Source organism: Carassius auratus, chromosome 50 (genome assembly GCF_003368295.1).
Source record: "Carassius auratus strain Wakin chromosome 50, ASM336829v1, whole genome shotgun sequence".
Classification (NCBI taxonomy): domain Eukaryota; kingdom Metazoa; phylum Chordata; class Actinopteri; order Cypriniformes; family Cyprinidae; genus Carassius; species Carassius auratus.
Genome location: NC_039292.1, coordinates 8,118,334 through 8,135,010, shown reverse-complemented (window position 1 = coordinate 8,135,010; position 16,677 = coordinate 8,118,334). Strand labels below are relative to the sequence as shown.

At 37.7% G+C, this 16,677-nt stretch overlaps 1 protein-coding gene and 1 long non-coding RNA gene across 2 annotated transcripts; one reads left to right on the top strand and one right to left on the bottom strand.

Annotated features, from left to right (window-relative positions):
• The first annotated feature begins 2,031 nt into the window (after window positions 1-2,031).
• LOC113066395 (fibroin heavy chain-like) lies at window positions 2,032-5,848 on the top strand. The gene is made up of 5 exons (XM_026238300.1): window positions 2,032-2,220; window positions 3,679-3,813; window positions 4,430-4,558; window positions 4,607-5,191; window positions 5,793-5,848. Exons 1-5 carry the CDS (start codon window positions 2,106-2,108, stop codon window positions 5,846-5,848), a joined length of 1,020 nt encoding a protein of 339 aa, XP_026094085.1. The 5' UTR covers window positions 2,032-2,105.
• A 7,289-nt stretch (window positions 5,849-13,137) lies between these two features.
• Window positions 13,138-16,405, bottom strand: LOC113066847 (uncharacterized). The gene is made up of 3 exons (XR_003279225.1): window positions 16,337-16,405; window positions 14,350-14,421; window positions 13,138-13,648 (listed from the first exon to the last, which is right to left on the bottom strand). It is a non-coding gene; the product is annotated as an uncharacterized LOC113066847 (long non-coding RNA).
• Window positions 16,406-16,677: the final 272 nt, after the last annotated feature.

Here is a 16,677-nt window from a genome sequence, read left to right as displayed (position 1 = left end):
ATCAATGGAAACCCTAAATGAAAGAGCTGAGTGAGATATGTGGAGGAAATTTTTAAGCAATATTATTTTTTTTTTGGCCATTTTTTCTTGATGACCGTGAAAAGAACTAAAAATATGACATTTTTGATCATACAGATAAAAATAAGATGATATATGAAACTGCAAAGGGTCTACTATTATTTGCGTATAGTCATAAAACAATGTGCTTTTCTAAATCTTCTTCTCTGTTTATAAAGAAACAACTCTTGCTTTTGGACTGACAAATACATACAAAATATGTCAAAATGCCCATCTTGGAAAGTGTGATCGAAAAAAACTGTTAGTTAAGTGTGAAATAAACAGTTGAGAGAAATCAGATGTGTATCATTATAATGGATGCATTGTCTTGTCTTGGTAACAGCAAGAATCAAAGGTTACTTCTTCTTTCTTTGCATGAACATTTGGGCAGCATTATGCAAATCTCCCCACATTGTGACATAGACGTGGAGGCATGTTAGAATGAGCCATTTTAGGAGGGTGTGGATGAGTCCTAACTTTTATAAAGTTTATCTCTTTGGGTATCTCTTTGTAACACTCAAAAAAAAAAGCTAAAATTTAAATTGCATCATTGGTGTAAAAAGGCCTTTTGTATTAATCTGATTGATGTGCTTGTTTATGCAACGTATATGATTTTTGTATAATAACTGAATAATATTTCAATTCCCAACAAGACTGTTATAATAATCATAGGTAAAAAGGTTAAATAAATGAATTGATATTCATTTTGATGGTAACCTATCCCACGACAAACAAAAAAACAAAAACAACAACAACAAAAAAACCTCTACAAATGTATTCAGCCTCCTCGTCTATGGGATCCCGTGTTAAAGGAGAGACCATTTTTGTCACTTTGACCATGTCTGCATGATGAAAATATGTTTAAAGAACGTTCACTGCAAAAAAAATGCTTTTCTTAGAATTTTTCTCTTGTTTCCAGTCAAAATATCAATATATTCTTAAATCAAAATGCTTTTTTGCTTATTTTGCTAATTATCTGCCAGTAGAGTAAGAAATTCAAAATATGCTTGTTTCTGTTTGAATTAAGAACATTTTTCTTACCTTATGGCAGACAATTTTACATTTCACGTAAACTGTACTTAAATGCACTTGTTTTCCCCCGAGGAAACTAAATACCTTATACAATTGTAAAAATTTTATCTACACAAACTGCATCTCAACGTCAGATATTTGTACTCCGTAAGAAAATAATTTTTGCAAAGTGAATGAGGTATTTAAATATCGCTTATACGCTTTTGGGAGGAGACCGCAAGAAACTCTGGATTTACGAAGAAAACCTGTTCCCGACCAGGTTAGGTTCGTAGAGTAAGTTATCACAGAAACTGACTCGGAGTATGTTACTGTTGAGTAAGTTACCTCTTTTTCAGAAACAGTCATGAGTATCCCTGCTTTCTCTGGTTTGACAAACCTCCCATTCTGAAATGGAAAACCCAGAGTTTCCCCTCATTTCAGGGTTAACATACTCAGAGTTTTCACTTCATCTCCAAAAAATGTTTATATATATTATATATATTGAATGTATATATATATATATATATATATATATATATATATATATATATATATATATATATAAATGCATTGAGGCTATAGAGCACACTCATTTCTGAAACAACCTCTGAAACATTTCTGAAACAACCTCAGTATTTAATTCTGAGCAGTTTTCATTATCAGTAGCTCATTAGACGATAGCACAGAGTTTTATGTGGCAGTAGACGCTGTACCTGCTGACCACTGCATCTTCAGTTTGCAGTTGATAGTGTTACCATAGAAACACACAATCCTCTTGTGATTAGACTATCTTAATTATTATGACATGGCGTGAAAGCACTGCAGTCTTCATATTGTCCAACACCTCAATCAAACACATCTGAACAAGCTAATCAAGATCTTCCAGATCAGGTGAGTTTGATCAGGGTTGGAGTTGACCTGATCTCCTTGGCTCTTTAAAACCCCATTTTTACAGCAGTTTCTATTGCAGTCACATTATTATTTGTGTGCATTGTTGTCCACACCTCAATTCAGTGCATTTTCTAGTAGGGATCATTATGAGATCGCAGGTTGGGACGATGACAGCTCGATTGTACTTCTCATTGATTGCTGTATTATGTTGTCTTTCTGGATACTTGAGCCTGACAGATGTTATTCAAGGACAAACTACAGGTGAGAAAATCTGTTAACTTGTTAAAGAAATGCAAAAAAATAAGGGATTAAGGTATTTTGAAGCTAACAGTTTAGGGATGAGTATTCGGTTTTGAAACCCTTTTGATTTGCCGCAGTTCAATGTAAGCTTTGTATTAAGGTTGAAGACTCCTTGTGTAGTCCCTGATTTGACAAATTGCACTCCTGGCCTCCCCCAGTGATCCTCTAGTACAGGGATCCTCAAATCTGGACCTAGAGATGCACTTTCCTACGGAGTTTAGGCCTAACCTTTATCAAACACATGAGCATGCTAATCAATGTGTTTAGGATCGTTAGAAAATCACAGGTAGGTGACGGATCAGGGTTGGAGCTAAACTCTGCAGCACATTGTACCTCCAGGGCAAGACTTGTGTGTCTAGTGGCTGGTTACTGTCTAGTGATTCTAATGGTCATGCTGACCCGATGAGGTCGTTTTCCTGATTGAGACCGCTCTGGAGGACATGCATGATGTTGCTTTTGACTGCGAGCCTGTGTGTGCAGCCTGTTTCCAGAGAGTTTGTTAATGGATGCTACGGTCTACAAAATAAACACCTGTAAATTCAATGTAAGCCTTAAGCAGATAATATTAAAACTTGGGTATTCCTATTTAAACAAACGTGAGCCAAAACTTGAATACACGTTAATAATCACAAAACTAGGACTGCCCCAGAATTCTTGAATCCCAAACAGTAAGACTTTAATGAATTTATTGGGTTATTTGAAGTGTATCTATTCACTACAACGCTAGCTACGTAAGTTAACCCTTAATCGGGATGTGCATAAGTTATCTGAAGAGCTCCCGGTTATTGTTAATGTAAACCATGATTGGTAACCATTAGCCTATGTGTGATGCTCCTTTTTGCAGACTTCAAAACTCCATAGGAACTCTAAAAATGAGTCGGATAGGAGCTTTAATTTTATAAATGCAACGGTCTTTGGCCGTATTCAGTGCATGAATGGACTGGATTAGTAGCAGTTCAAGAACACTGCATTAAAATGCAAGCTGACTAGTCAAACTCCCACAAATTGTGTTCTTGATTTATAGGGTTAATCTGCAGGAAGTGCAAAATGATGTTTATCAGTGCTTCTCGTGTTCACTCATTAAGAATTAAGGTGTTCAGAACATGAGAACTCCGTTGCACTTCAGAATCACGAACTTCTTGGAATTTATCATAAGTTGTGTTTAAGATTTGTGAATCCGGTCCCTGCTTTGGTTTGCCACATCACTAAGAGCAAAAAAACCGATGCTCTCATTTTCTCCGAAACCTGCTAGAAAAGGCTTACCAAAACAGTTATTGGTTTAATTTTTCACATTTCCTTGGTTGGTAGATGGGTGGGGCCTGATTGTAGTATTTGACCTGGAAAAGTAAGATTTTTCTTGATCTCACTAAGTGAATGGAAGTGCCCTCAGTGATGCTCTTTGACATGTCTTTATAACAGCAAAGCCAGGAGAGTGTCCACCTCAAACATCTGGAAGCTTGTTTAATGGGTCCTGTAACCGTGACTCTGACTGTCCCAATGATGAGAAGTGCTGCGGCAATGGAAGTGGACATTACTGTACAGCTCCTTATACAGGTATTGGTCATCGTTTTGGGATATTGCCTTTATCACAAGTAGGTTTGAATTAAATATTGGTTAAGTGACTTCGGGTAGCCAATACTGATTAAAAAAAAAAGTCCCTTCCCCAAAAAGGGTCCTGCCTCTATTTTAATAGCTCTGCCCACAGGTGCATAGCTATTTGTTCTCTCCAGCGCTGGAAAGCTGATCCAAAATTTACAAGGGTCCTACTTGCGTTATCTTAAGTATCCTTTTGTTCCGCAGATGTTTTCCTCTGGCTTATTCGTTTTTAATCCAACATCTGTCGCTCGTCTAATGTCAGTGATATGCACCAAGTGATCTCTCCTCCCCATTCATGAGTAGACATGCCCCTTCCTGCTGATTGGCTACAAGTTTTTTTGCCACTGCCCAACTTGGCTTTCTAAAGCATTTTTGAAAGTGCATAGCCCACCTTTTAATCCCTTTGGATGGTTTTAAATGCAGGATGGCTTTACAAAATGGAGTAATTTAAACTTACTCTGTTGGTAAAATTTGTTCATGCTTGTTTCTGTATTTTGAAGTGGCATACAGCCTAACTGTTACAGTTAGTCTGTATAGACCTACAGACTAACTGTTGCTATCTGTGTCCATGCAGTGAAGCCGGGTCAGTGTCCCAAACTAAAGAGTGTTCCAGAATGTGCTGACCTCTGTTTCCATGATGGCCAGTGTCCTGCCGCACAGAAATGTTGCCCAACCACCTGTGGCCATGTATGTAGTGAACCAAGTGATCAGCAAAGTGATCAGCAAAGTGATCAGCAAAGTGATCAGCAAAGTGATCAGCAAAGTGATCAGCAAAGTGATCAGGGAAGCGGCCCGGAAAGTGGTCAGGGAAGCGGTCAGGGAAGTGGTTATGGTCAAGGTCAGGGTAGCGGTTACGGTCAGGGAAGCGGCTATGGTCAGGGAAGCGGTTATGGTCAAGGTCAGGGAAGCGGCTACGGTCAGGGAAGCGGCTACGGTCAGGGAAGCGGCTACGGTCAGGGAAGCGGCTACGGTCAAGGTCAGGGTAGCGGTCAGGGTAGCGGTTACGGTCAAGGTCAGGGTAGCGGTCAGGGAAGCGGCTACGGTCAGGGCAGTGGTTACGGTCATGGTCAGGGTAGCGGTTACGGTCAAGGTCAGGGAAGCGGCTATGGTCAGGGTAGCGGCTATGGTCAGGGTAGCGGCTATGGTCAGGGTAGCGGCTATGGTCAGGGTAGCGGCTATGGTCAGGGTAGTGGTTACGGTCAGGGTAGTGGTTACGGTCAAGGTCAGGGAAGCGGCTATGGTCAGGGAAGCGGACAGGGAAGCGGACAGGGACAGGGAAGCGGACAGGGTAGCGGTCAAGGTCAGGGACAGGGAAGCGGACAGGGACAGGGAAGCGGACAGGGTAGCGGTCAAGGTCAGGGACAGGGAAGCGGACAGGGACAGGGAAGCGGACAGGGTAGCGGTCAAGGTCAGGGACAGGGAAGCGGACAGGGACAGGGAAGCGGACAGGGTCAGGGTAGCGGTCAAGGTCAGGGACAGGGAAGCGGTCAGGGACAGGGAAGCGGTCAGGGACAGGGAAGCGGTCAGGGACAGGGAAGCGGTCAAGGTCAGGGACAGGGAAGCGGTCAGGGTAGCGGTCAAGGTCAGGGACAGGGAAGCGGACAGGGAAGCGGTCAAGGTCAGGGACAGGGAAGCGGTCAAGGTCAGGGACAGGGAAGCGGTCAAGGTCAGGGACAGGGAAGCGGACAGGGAAGCGGTCAAGGTCAGGGACAGGGAAGCGGTCAGGGACAGGGAAGTGGTCAGGGTAGCGGTCAAGGTCAGGGACAGGGTAGCGGTCAGGGACAGGGTAGCGGACAGGGAGCGGTCAGGGACAGGGAAGCGGTCAGGGTAGCGGTCAAGGTCAGGGAAGCGGTCAGGGATGTGATCGTGGACGGGGTCGTGGATGTGGGAGACGTGGTCATTGAAGTGGTCATGGGCATTTTGCATAATACTTGCAGGAGATCTCTTCAATTCAGTGCTTTATTCATATGGCACATTTTTCCTGTTTGCTTAAACTGTTTGGAAGGCTTTCGGGTCTGTCTCCCCAGCAGCCTCAAATAATAAAAAACTATTTGGAGAGTTGGTGTCTGGCACTTATTTTTTGATTTTATTTTTTGTTAAAATCAGATTCAGTTAAGGGTGCACTTGCACGTAATGTTTGGTTAGATTAAAAACACTAGTGTGATTGCTGTTAGTATGGTACATTTGAGTGTAAATGCTGGCATCCAAACTCTGGTACGCACACCAAACAAGTGGATAAAGATCACTAAAAAGATGGGTCTCCGTCCACTTCCAAACAAACTCTGGTCCAGTTTGAATGCAACAGACAATACCAAAAGAGTAATGACAAGATGTGACCAATCTGATGACATGGTGTAACCAGTGTTGGGAAAATTCAAACTCATACAAACCAATTCATGGACAAAACTATTTTTCGTATGGACCTGACATAAAAAAGGTGTAAATCTTTAATTTGGGGACATGCAAAATAATTAAAAGTTCTCTCCTGAACTGCACCTTCGAGTCCATTTTTCTCCAGTCTCTTTATTTTGCCCCGTTATCCATCTCATGACTTTAATACTCAAGATTGAACAAAAATTATACTTTAAATTAGGGATGCACCGAAATGAAAATTCTTGGCCGAAACCGAAAAGAGAAAACCAAGGCCGAAAACCGAAACCGAAACACCGAAAGAAAATATGCCAATTATTAGTACCGTTGCATTTATTGCTATGACCGTGTTACTAACTTTACTAAAATTAAGACATTGCAATTGCATAAATTAATATTAAAGTTTCAAAAATAATTACAATTACATAACTTATTTAAAAAAAAAATACATAATTACAAATGATGCAAATATTTATTAAGCACATTGCAACAATGCACAGTAGAAAATAAAATTCAAACTAAAAATGTATCCCACTCGTGTATATTTAATAATAATGTAACAGGCCTACTGGCTGCAGAAAGGTTTTAAAATGAACCGTTCTCTCATAAAAACAAAGTGCATTTAGGTGAAGTGCATTTGAAATTTTTCTATGTAGGACTAGAAAGTGCATTACTTCTCCAGTTGGCAAGACTGTTATCACTTCTGGGGATGGGGACTTCAGACAGATAACCATCTAGCTGTTGAGCTTGTCATCTGCCTGACATTTGAGAAATATTTGAGAGAGTGTGTTTAAATAGGGCCAGGGCATAAATAAACATTTTTATCAAATTAAAGCAGAAATCTAGCATTAAATCTAGCATAAATATGGCTACAATCTGATATTATGTATGTATATATGTTTGTGTGTGTGTGTATTGTAGCCTAAGAACAAAATAGCCGACCTATTATTATTATTTGAGGCACTTTCTTGCAGAATTCCACTGAACATATCAGACAGCGATGGTGCATGCCACTCATCTGGTGCAGAGACGAGTCTTTTCTACCCTCTGATCTGTCTCCTGCACTTGGCGCTTCTCCGTCTCCACGCCGGTTCTCCGCATCCAGCGCGGCCTGGATCATTTCTCGTGCGCGCTGCCTTATTTCCGCATCCAAGTAATGGTCTTTATAACGCGGATCAAGCACATTCGCGATGAAGTGCAGAGGATCCGAAAAGATCTCAGTGAGACGTGTGCTCACAGACTTTATAAGACTGTACTTTTCTTTGTTTTTACTTCGTGGTCCGTCTTAATCTCTTTAGGAGACGCTTTAGTGCTAGGGATGCACCGAAATTTCGGCCACCGAAAATTATCGGCCGAAAATGGCCTTTTCGGTTTTCGGCCGATAGACTTTTATCACCGAAACAGCACGGCCGAAATGTTGTGATGATGCAAGCAGAAACCACGACCTGCACGTGCACCAGCATAGCGCAGACCACGAGCTCCACGCGACATTCACTTAACACCAGTGAGAACATTCTCTTCTTATAGCACTAAAGCGTCTCCTAAAGAGATTAAGACGGACCACGAAGTAAAAACAAAGAAAAGTACAGTCTTATAAAGTCTGTGAGCACACGTCTCACTGAGATCTTTTCGGATCCTCTGCACTTCATCGCGAATGTGCTTGATCCGCGTTATAAAGACCATTACTTGGATGCGGAAATAAGGCAGCGCGCACGAGAAATGATCCAGGCCGCGCTGGATGCGGAGAACCGGCGTGGAGACGGAGAAGCGCCAAGTGCAGGAGACAGATCAGAGCGCAGAAAAAAGACTCGTCTGTGCACCAGATGAGTGGCATGCACCATCGTTGTCTGATATGTTCAGTGGAATTCTGCAAGAAAGTGCCTCAAATAATAATAATAGGTCGGCTATTTTGTTCTTAGGCTACAATACACACACACACAAACATATATACATACATAATATCAGATTGTAGCCATATTTATGCTAGATTTAATGCTAGATTTCTGCTTTAATTTGATAAAAATGTTTATTTATGCCCTGCCCTATTTAAATACACTCTCTCAAATATTTCTCAAATGTCAGGCAGATGACAAGCTCAACTGCTCAACAGCTAGATGGTTATCTGTCTGAAGTCCCCATCCCCAGAAGTGATAACAGTCTTGCCAACTGGAGAAGTAATGCACTTTCTAGTCCTACATAGAACAATTTCAAATGCACTTCACCTAAATGCACTTTGTTTTTATGAGAGAACTGTTCATTTTAAAACCTTTCTGCAGCCAGTAGGCCTGTACATTATTATTAAATATACACGAGTGGGATACATTTTTAGTTTGAATTTTATTTTCTACTGTGCATTGTTGCAATGTGCTTAATAAATATTTGCATCATTTGTAATTATGTATTTTTTTTTAAAATAAGTTATGTAATTGTAATTATTTTTGAAACTTTAATATTAATTTATGCAATTGCAATGTCTTAATTTTAGTAAGTTAGTACACGGTCATAGCAATAAATGCAACGGTACTAATAATTGGCATATTTTCTTTCGGTGTTTCGGTTCGGTTTTCGGCCTTGGTTTTCTCTTTTTCGGTTTTCGGTTTCGGCCAAGAATTTTCATTTCGGTGCATCCCTATTTAGTGCTATAAGAAGAGAATGTTCTCACTGGTGTTAAGTGAATGTCGCGTGGAGCTCGTGGTCTGCGCTATGCTGGTGCACGTGCAGGTCGTGGTTTCTGCTTGCATCATCACAACATTTCGGCCGTGCTGTTTCGGTGATAAAAGTCTATCGGCCGAAAACCGAAAAGGCCATTTTCGGCCGATAATTTTCGGTGGCCGAAATTTCGGTGCATCCCTACTTTAAATATATTGTACTATTGTAGAGTATTGCATAGAAAAATCCTAATACTGTACACGAGTCATGTTTTTCCCTTACAAATTTACCATGCTTTTATTAGCCTATATAAAAGTAGTTACCTTGTTTTGTTTTTTTTGCAAATGGATTTGTATTTTTAAATTTGTAAAATTTTACATTTTTGGTTACAACAGTTAAACAATAGTAACCATTTTCACTGGATTTATAGTAAAATAATAAAACGTTAATTTTCGTAAGGGTTGTGTTGTTGTCTGTCGTAGCTTCCCCAAAAAATCTGATTATTTTTCTGCTAAATTACTACTGTAACAGCAGTAACAACAGATAATAATGATGTCCTTTATATAGTATTTTGAGTGATGACTGATGAGCAACGTGCTGCTGCTTGATTAAATAAACAGAAAAACAAAGACAAAAAAGCACCTTTACAGATGAAACTGACCTGAATCCCTGAACAGTAGTTCTGCTTCTCTGCTCCAGCTGTGCGCTTCCACAGTCCACTCTTTTCTCTCTCTCGCAAACCGAACCAAACCGTTTGGCGGAGGCGCGGAGAGCGCGCGAGACATGACTAACAGATTTATTAGAGATTTATCAAATGGCGGATTCGCTAATGATCGCTTTAGTACATTCGGCAGGAAAATATACAATAATGATATTAAAATAGCGGGCCAGATTGAGGAAGCTGCCAGGCCACCGGGAATTGTACCGGTTCTCCCGGTGTCCAGTCCACGACTGATTTCTACTGACACACAGAACGTGCAGGAGTCATATATTGCATTTTGGGGGCTTGATATTCACAGACACTAGTCCATGTCATGTTTTGATTCAAGTGTACTGGCCTTTGATTTATCCAAAATGTGGCATATTCCGTCCGCGTTAGGCATTCCGTTTTTATGACTGGATTCTACAAACCAGACTGTATTTCCGCATCCCGAAAATTATTAGGGCGTATGTCTCAGAATAGTCAGTGCAATTTGGGAAAGAAATCAGTTAAATCTGTATGTGGATGTGTGTAAATATTCAAATGTAATCCCCTTTGTAATCGTTAAAAATTCCATAATTAACTAATTTATTTACAATTTTTTTCTTAGTAATTGTAACTAATTAGTTACATAAATTTTGTAATTAAATTACGTAACGCCGTTACATGTAACTAGTTACTCCCCAACACTGGGTGTAACAAATGCCAAATCTGTCAATATGTTGCGATACTGTCAGCAAGGTTATGTATTGGGATATTTCTTATTTTAGGAATAGGATATTTTTAGGAAAGTTGTCATTTAAGAACTCAATTCAAGTTTATTTGCATAGCGATTTTTACAATACAAAACATTGCAGGTCAATTTTACAGAAAACTAATTTTCCACAATATTTATCAGTGATTTTCTATTTGTACGTGTGGCAGAAGTGTCCGGAAAAATCAAAGACTTAATCAGACAGACGATGACCACTATTAACAGCAATTATGTGATGCAATCAAACTTATAGCAAAATTCGGTAGAACGTTGTAAGAACACTACACCATATGCAAACCTTAGGAATGAGTAAATAAACATGATTTAACTAGACCACAGTGGGATCTGCATTTGCAATCAGTCCTGGTAACACTACTCATTCAAGGTTATTGAACAATTTTTGTGCAAAGTAGTGTAGGGGTGTTGGGAATTAAAGTGCTTGCTGGATCCTTTAGTTAAATATATAACACACAAAATATATTTTATAAAAAGACCATATATTAGAACCTGCTTTAAAAGTTCAGTTTACAATTGTGACATACAATGTCATAACCTTTTAATCTGAACAAAAAATTACATCTTTATAGGGCTTGGGTGCCGCGTTGCATTCTGCAAAAAATCGTCACTTAAAGGTCCTATGACATGAAAATTTCCCCTTTGAGGTTTTTTTTTTTACATTAATATGAGTTCTCCTAGCCTGTATATGGTGCCCAAGTTTCTAGAAATTTGAATCGGTGTAAATTGAGATTTTTCTATCTTTCTCTGCCTTTTGAGAAAATGGAAGCTCAAACGGGCTGATCTTGAATCTCCTCGTTGTAAGGAGAATTGTTACCTCCCCTTTCTCTGCTTTGCCCGCCCAAATATTTACATATATTCAGTCGCAATGTCAGCACAGGCGTTACAAACAGACATTTATGAAATGGATTCGACAGCACCGCCACAAACAAAGATGCCAATCAAACAGTGGTTGCCATTGACTTCCATGGTATTTTTTTTTTCCTAATATTGAATTCAATGGCAACCACCAACTGTTTGTTTACCAGCAATCTTCAAAATATCTTTTAAGTTTAAAATAAGAAAGTAACTCCAACAGGTTTAGAATGACATGAGGGTAAGGTGAGGTAATTTTGGGGTGAAATATACCTTTAAGACTCGGAAACCCTTAATGAAAGAGCTGAGTGAGATATGGGAGGAAATTTCTAAAAAAAAAAAAATTTATTGGCCATTTTAAAATTATTTTTTATAGTTTTTTTTTATCTTTTGATCCCATCCAAGTTTGTTCTGTCTTTTGGTTTTGTTTTGTACTTGTCATGCTTTAAAACTCAGTCATACTAAAGTTTTATAAGGCAAAACATGTCTTTGCACTACAGTATATACATGTTTTGCAAGATGTTGGTTCATAAAAATAAGTGTACAAAAAATAAGGGAAAAAAAGTAGCTGAAGCATAATATGGAGATTTACTTGTAAATATAAAGATGCATAGCTCTGACTAATTTTAAACCGTAATAACCAACTGGGGTCGAAGCCAGCACTGGTGTTGTCCATCTCCTATTTTCTTGATGACCGTGAAAAGAACTAAAAATGACATTTTTGATCGTACAGATAAAAATAAGATATCATATGAAACTGCAAAGGGTCTACTTTATTTGTGTATAGTCATAACAAAAACAATGTGCTTCTCTAAATAAAGAAACAACTCTTGCTTTTGTACTGACAAATGCATACAAAATATTTCAAAATACTCATCTTGGTAAGTGTTTTCGAAAAAACGGTTAGGTAAGTGTGAAAAGAAAACAGTTGAGAGAAAATCAGATGTGTATCATTACGATGGATGCATTTTCTTTAAAAGTGACCGTGCCTAATTTAAAAACTACTTTGGGGCGTTATAATAGAACTTTAATAAAACATAAAAGTAGATAAATAAATTGTATTAATAAATTACAAATATAGCTCTAGAGACAGTTACCTATGGTTATGATTTTTTTTAATACAGTTGTCTGATCGACTTTTTTAGTCTCAAGCATTCAGAAATCACTCAAAATAAATATAGGCAGTTTTACTGTAATAAAACCATGGTTACTTTTGGTAAGGATTGTGATGTCAACGTTTTTGTTGAAAAAAAAAAAAAAGAGGCTGTAACATTCCTATCGCAATTAGGTGGCCTAAATTTAAATGGATATTTGAGTTAAAGGTTTGGTCATTATTAAACAAGGTTTTGATCGTCCCATAAGTGTAACAACAGCAATTATCTGGCCTTTGGTGCCCTTTGGAGGCACATAGGCTAACGAAAATTGTTTATTTTGTATTACCAACATTATGTAGGCTATTTTATTCAGTGAAACCATGATTATTATTAACCAATCATTATTGTCTCATTATTTATATATAATACACTTTAAGTCATGAAAACTAAAATATTAAGTCATATGCGTTGGTGGTAAAATTATTACCAACATAAAACATGTTACTAACGTCAACAGTCAAAGGTAAGGAAAGGGGAATCTCTGCTATTTCTGCAAAACTAAAGTAATTTGTTGTTGATTAATGAAAGGCTGGTGCATGTTGGCTGGATTATTGAATTAGAGATTAGTCTGCTGATTGCATCTTTATTTTACCCGATAAACTAATTATTTAATCCTAAAGGGGTTAAAGGCACAATACGTAAGTTTTTTTTTCTTTTAATTAAAATATCCACAAAAAACAAAACAAAAACATATATTTTGCTGACTTGCATATCCCAAATGTTTTGAAGAATGTCTAAATCCAGAGAAATGAGTATATTTTAACTAGTGTATCTGAACTAATTTTTGACCGTGTCCAGAGTGTCAATGTGTCGCCTGCCAATGACCTCACAATCCCTCGATTTCAAGTTTTGTTTTGAATAAAACATATGGAAACTCCAAAGAAACTTTAATATGTGGTGCGTTTTAATAGACCAGTGACCACTGCACAGAGAGGCATTATAAGAGAACCTGGGCCACCATCTGGATTTGGGGGTTCTTGCTCGGCTGATCCCAGACCCAGTGGGCACCCAGCCGGATCTTCTGTTCTGGGGTCATTGCCGTGCAGTTGAACATGTCGGTAAGATTGCTGCTGTGCAGGATGAAGTAGGTCATCAGAAAGATGTCACTCAGGGTTGAAGGACTTGGGTGGAACTTGTTCTTCGGTTCCCTGAAAAGCAGACACTCCTTTGTTCTGGATGAGGTCTGGTGAGGTTGGGTTTAGCCCATAAGGTTCTGAAAATGCTGGTTTTGGCTTACTGGAGATCTGTTTGCATCAGTCCAGCCGGTCTAGTTCAAAGTGTGGTTTCCCTTATAAACTGGAAATATTGATAGATAATTACAATACTGCATTTTCAATTAACTGTTTCTTCAAAATTTGCTTTAACTCACCAAAAGTCAGATTCTATAATATATATAATTTATATTTTACTTAATTTTTTAAGAAATTTATATTTTATTCAGTAAGGATGCTAATTGATTTAAAGGGACTTTGTAATGTTTGAATGTTTTAAACTGAATAGTTTTACACGGTCAATAAATACAAAAAAAGGAGAGAAGACATTAATGATTTATTCAACAAGGATGCATAAATGAATCAAAAGTGATAGACATTATTTAAATCAATTGTTTCTATTAATCAAAGAATCCTGACAAAAAAAGTACAATTTTTTCCCCAAAAAATAGCTAACTGTTTTTACCTTAATAATAATAATCACCATTATTAATAATTCAGCACCAGTGTTAGTGGACAATAATTGAACTGCAAACCAATACTGTATGTTAGAATTAATTCTGAAGGATCATGTGGACACTGAAGACTGGAGTAAAAACGAATATTTCACAATATTGTAACCGTATACATTTTTTTTTTTACCTGTATAAGAGACTTCTTTCAAAGAAAATTATTAATATTGTTTAAAATAAAATCGCTGACATCTCTAACATGACAGTTTGCTACAAATAAAATAGCTGTCAATGGTCACTGACATGTAAAATGTTGCAAGGTAAAATAACTCACCAATATTATTCTTTCTTTGGTATTGGTTGAGAGTGAACCTGTGGTCTGAGTTTTCTTCTCCTCTTTGGAGTCCTGTTAAGATAAGTATGCTCATTTAAAGCTCAACATATATGAATAAGGACCTCTTAAAGTTTGTCACAGTGTTTGTCGGTTGGATTATGGGACACATTGGACACTGGACAAGTCGTCATACACAACTTAAAGCCCCCTACTACAACAAACCCCTTTTAACTCTTGGGATGGATTTAACAGAGGTATATCAAGCAATGCAGTTAGCCAGCAGTTCAACTGGCTATACGAATACTTTAAGAAAAACACAATGGTTGAGGTAGATGATTTCATCTATTGACAGAAAGGCTTTGCGAAAAGTGCTGTCTGCATATTACACAATCATTTTTTTGTTTGCTCTTTAACTCCGATCTGATTGTCATACAGTACATCATAACCTCATAACGCCTCCAAAATAATTAGTAACACAATAACAAAAATAGTAGAGCCGTGTTCTTGAGCTGAATTATGTAAGTTTGTGTTACACAGTTCAGGTCCTGAAGCTTTGAGGGTGAGGTGGGTTAGGTTGAGGTACACTCTCAGCAGGACGGTGGAATTAATGTGACCCAGGCCGATCACACTATGGCGGTCTGGCTGCGTCTCATTCCTCTCAGCAACTCGTCTTGGCTGAGTAAGTACTATAAGTGAAAGGAAGTGAGGGTGTCAGGATTAGTGTGAAGCTCTGCAGAAGTTAAACCTAGTTAAGCAGTTCAACCTGAACTTTTCAGTAACAGATGTGTGACACTAGAGCTGGGTGAGATACTGAATATTTAGTTTGATCATGTTGCTTAAAAAACAATAAAATAATAATTTTAAGCAATGGCAATATTGCAGTTTTAAGATGTGATTTTTATTTGGCCATTAAGTGTAACATGGACCTTTTTAACAATTCTGGTGTTTTCAAAAGCAAAACTTTTTTTTAAGCTTTTGTTATATTGGTGCATATAAATATAAATATAATTTTGCCTTAAAGGGATCATATGATGTTACAAGCTCTTGGTGCATGAAGAAGATATGTAAAGTTGCAAAGACTAAAGTCTCAAATACAAAGAGATATTCTTTATTAAAGTCAAGAATTTGCCACGCCCCCCTGAAACGGTTCATTCATGTCTACGTCACTATGTGGAAATATTTGCGTAATGCCGCCCAAATGTTTATGCAAAGAAAGTCAGCGTGGTTTCAGTAACCACAGTTAGTGTTGAAGCAGACATGTCAGGGAGATGCTGTGTGTATCTAGGAGAAAGCAAAAGCACTTTATTTGGCCGTCCAAAAGTAGATGCATTTAGGAATTTTTAAGATTACTTAGAACAAAACAGCAACATATTTTATGGACGACCGTTTTGTTAACCTAGGAGAGGAGGTAATTCTGACTTTGCTATGACAATCTGGTGCTTCTGAATCAGCTACTTTAAGTATGTTTTGTTATTAGTTTTTAAGTATTTGCTATTGAATGTTTAAATGCAGAGTTTTGCGCAGTGCGTGAGAGAGAGAGAGAGAGCGCATTGCGTTAGCAAGCGCAAGGTTGGGGGTTCAAATCCACTTTAGGAGAAAATTGATAGCTTGAATGCAATGTAAGTTGCTTTGGATAAAAGGGTCTGCTAAATGCATAAATTTAATAAATACTATAAGTAGTGTCAGTTAGAGAAATATATGTAAACTATTATTATATAAATGTATATACGTATATATATATATATATATATATATATATATATATATAAATAAATAAATATATATAGGTTATTTTTCATTTGAAACTACAGCAATATTCACATTGCTTAATTACATCGTTTTTATTTTTAAATTATTTTATTGTATAATTTTATATATACTGTATATTTAAGTTACCAAAATATTAGAATAATAATTTATTAATAGGCACTGTAGAGTAAAAACAACAACAACAACAAAAAAAAAAAACAGTAAGTTATCTACTTACTGTGAGGTTGTTAATTCCCCTTGAAAAGGCCTCGACCTGCATCCCTGATTCTTTAGTGTGCAACATCTGAAAAACCAAGATATCCATCAAATATATTGATGTAAATAATGTACGTTCACATTTATCTTTTGGTCATAGTTAGGAAAAATAATTGTATTAATAGAAGGAATTTTTTAGCAGAAGAAATGGGTGATAATGAAGTGCAGATATTGTAAATAGAGAGGAATGTACCTGCACAAGTGCATGAAAGTCCTTTCCCATCATGCACTTCTCCACATTGTGAAAATGGGTGTTTGTTGATGGCCAGATGCATGGATGAATGCAGGTTAATGCTTAATGTT

Coding starts and splice junctions, on each gene's coding strand:
- LOC113066395 (XM_026238300.1), top strand. CDS start 2,106: ATGAGATCGCAGGTTGGGACGATGACAGCTCGATTGTACTTCTCATTG. Junction 4,559..4,606: donor CCATGTATGTAGTGAACCAA/GTGATCAGCAAA, acceptor GTGATCAGCAAA/GTGATCAGCAAAGTGATCAG. Junction 5,192..5,792: donor CGGACAGGGACAGGGAAGCG/GACAGGGTAGCG, acceptor TAATACTTGCAG/GAGATCTCTTCAATTCAGTG.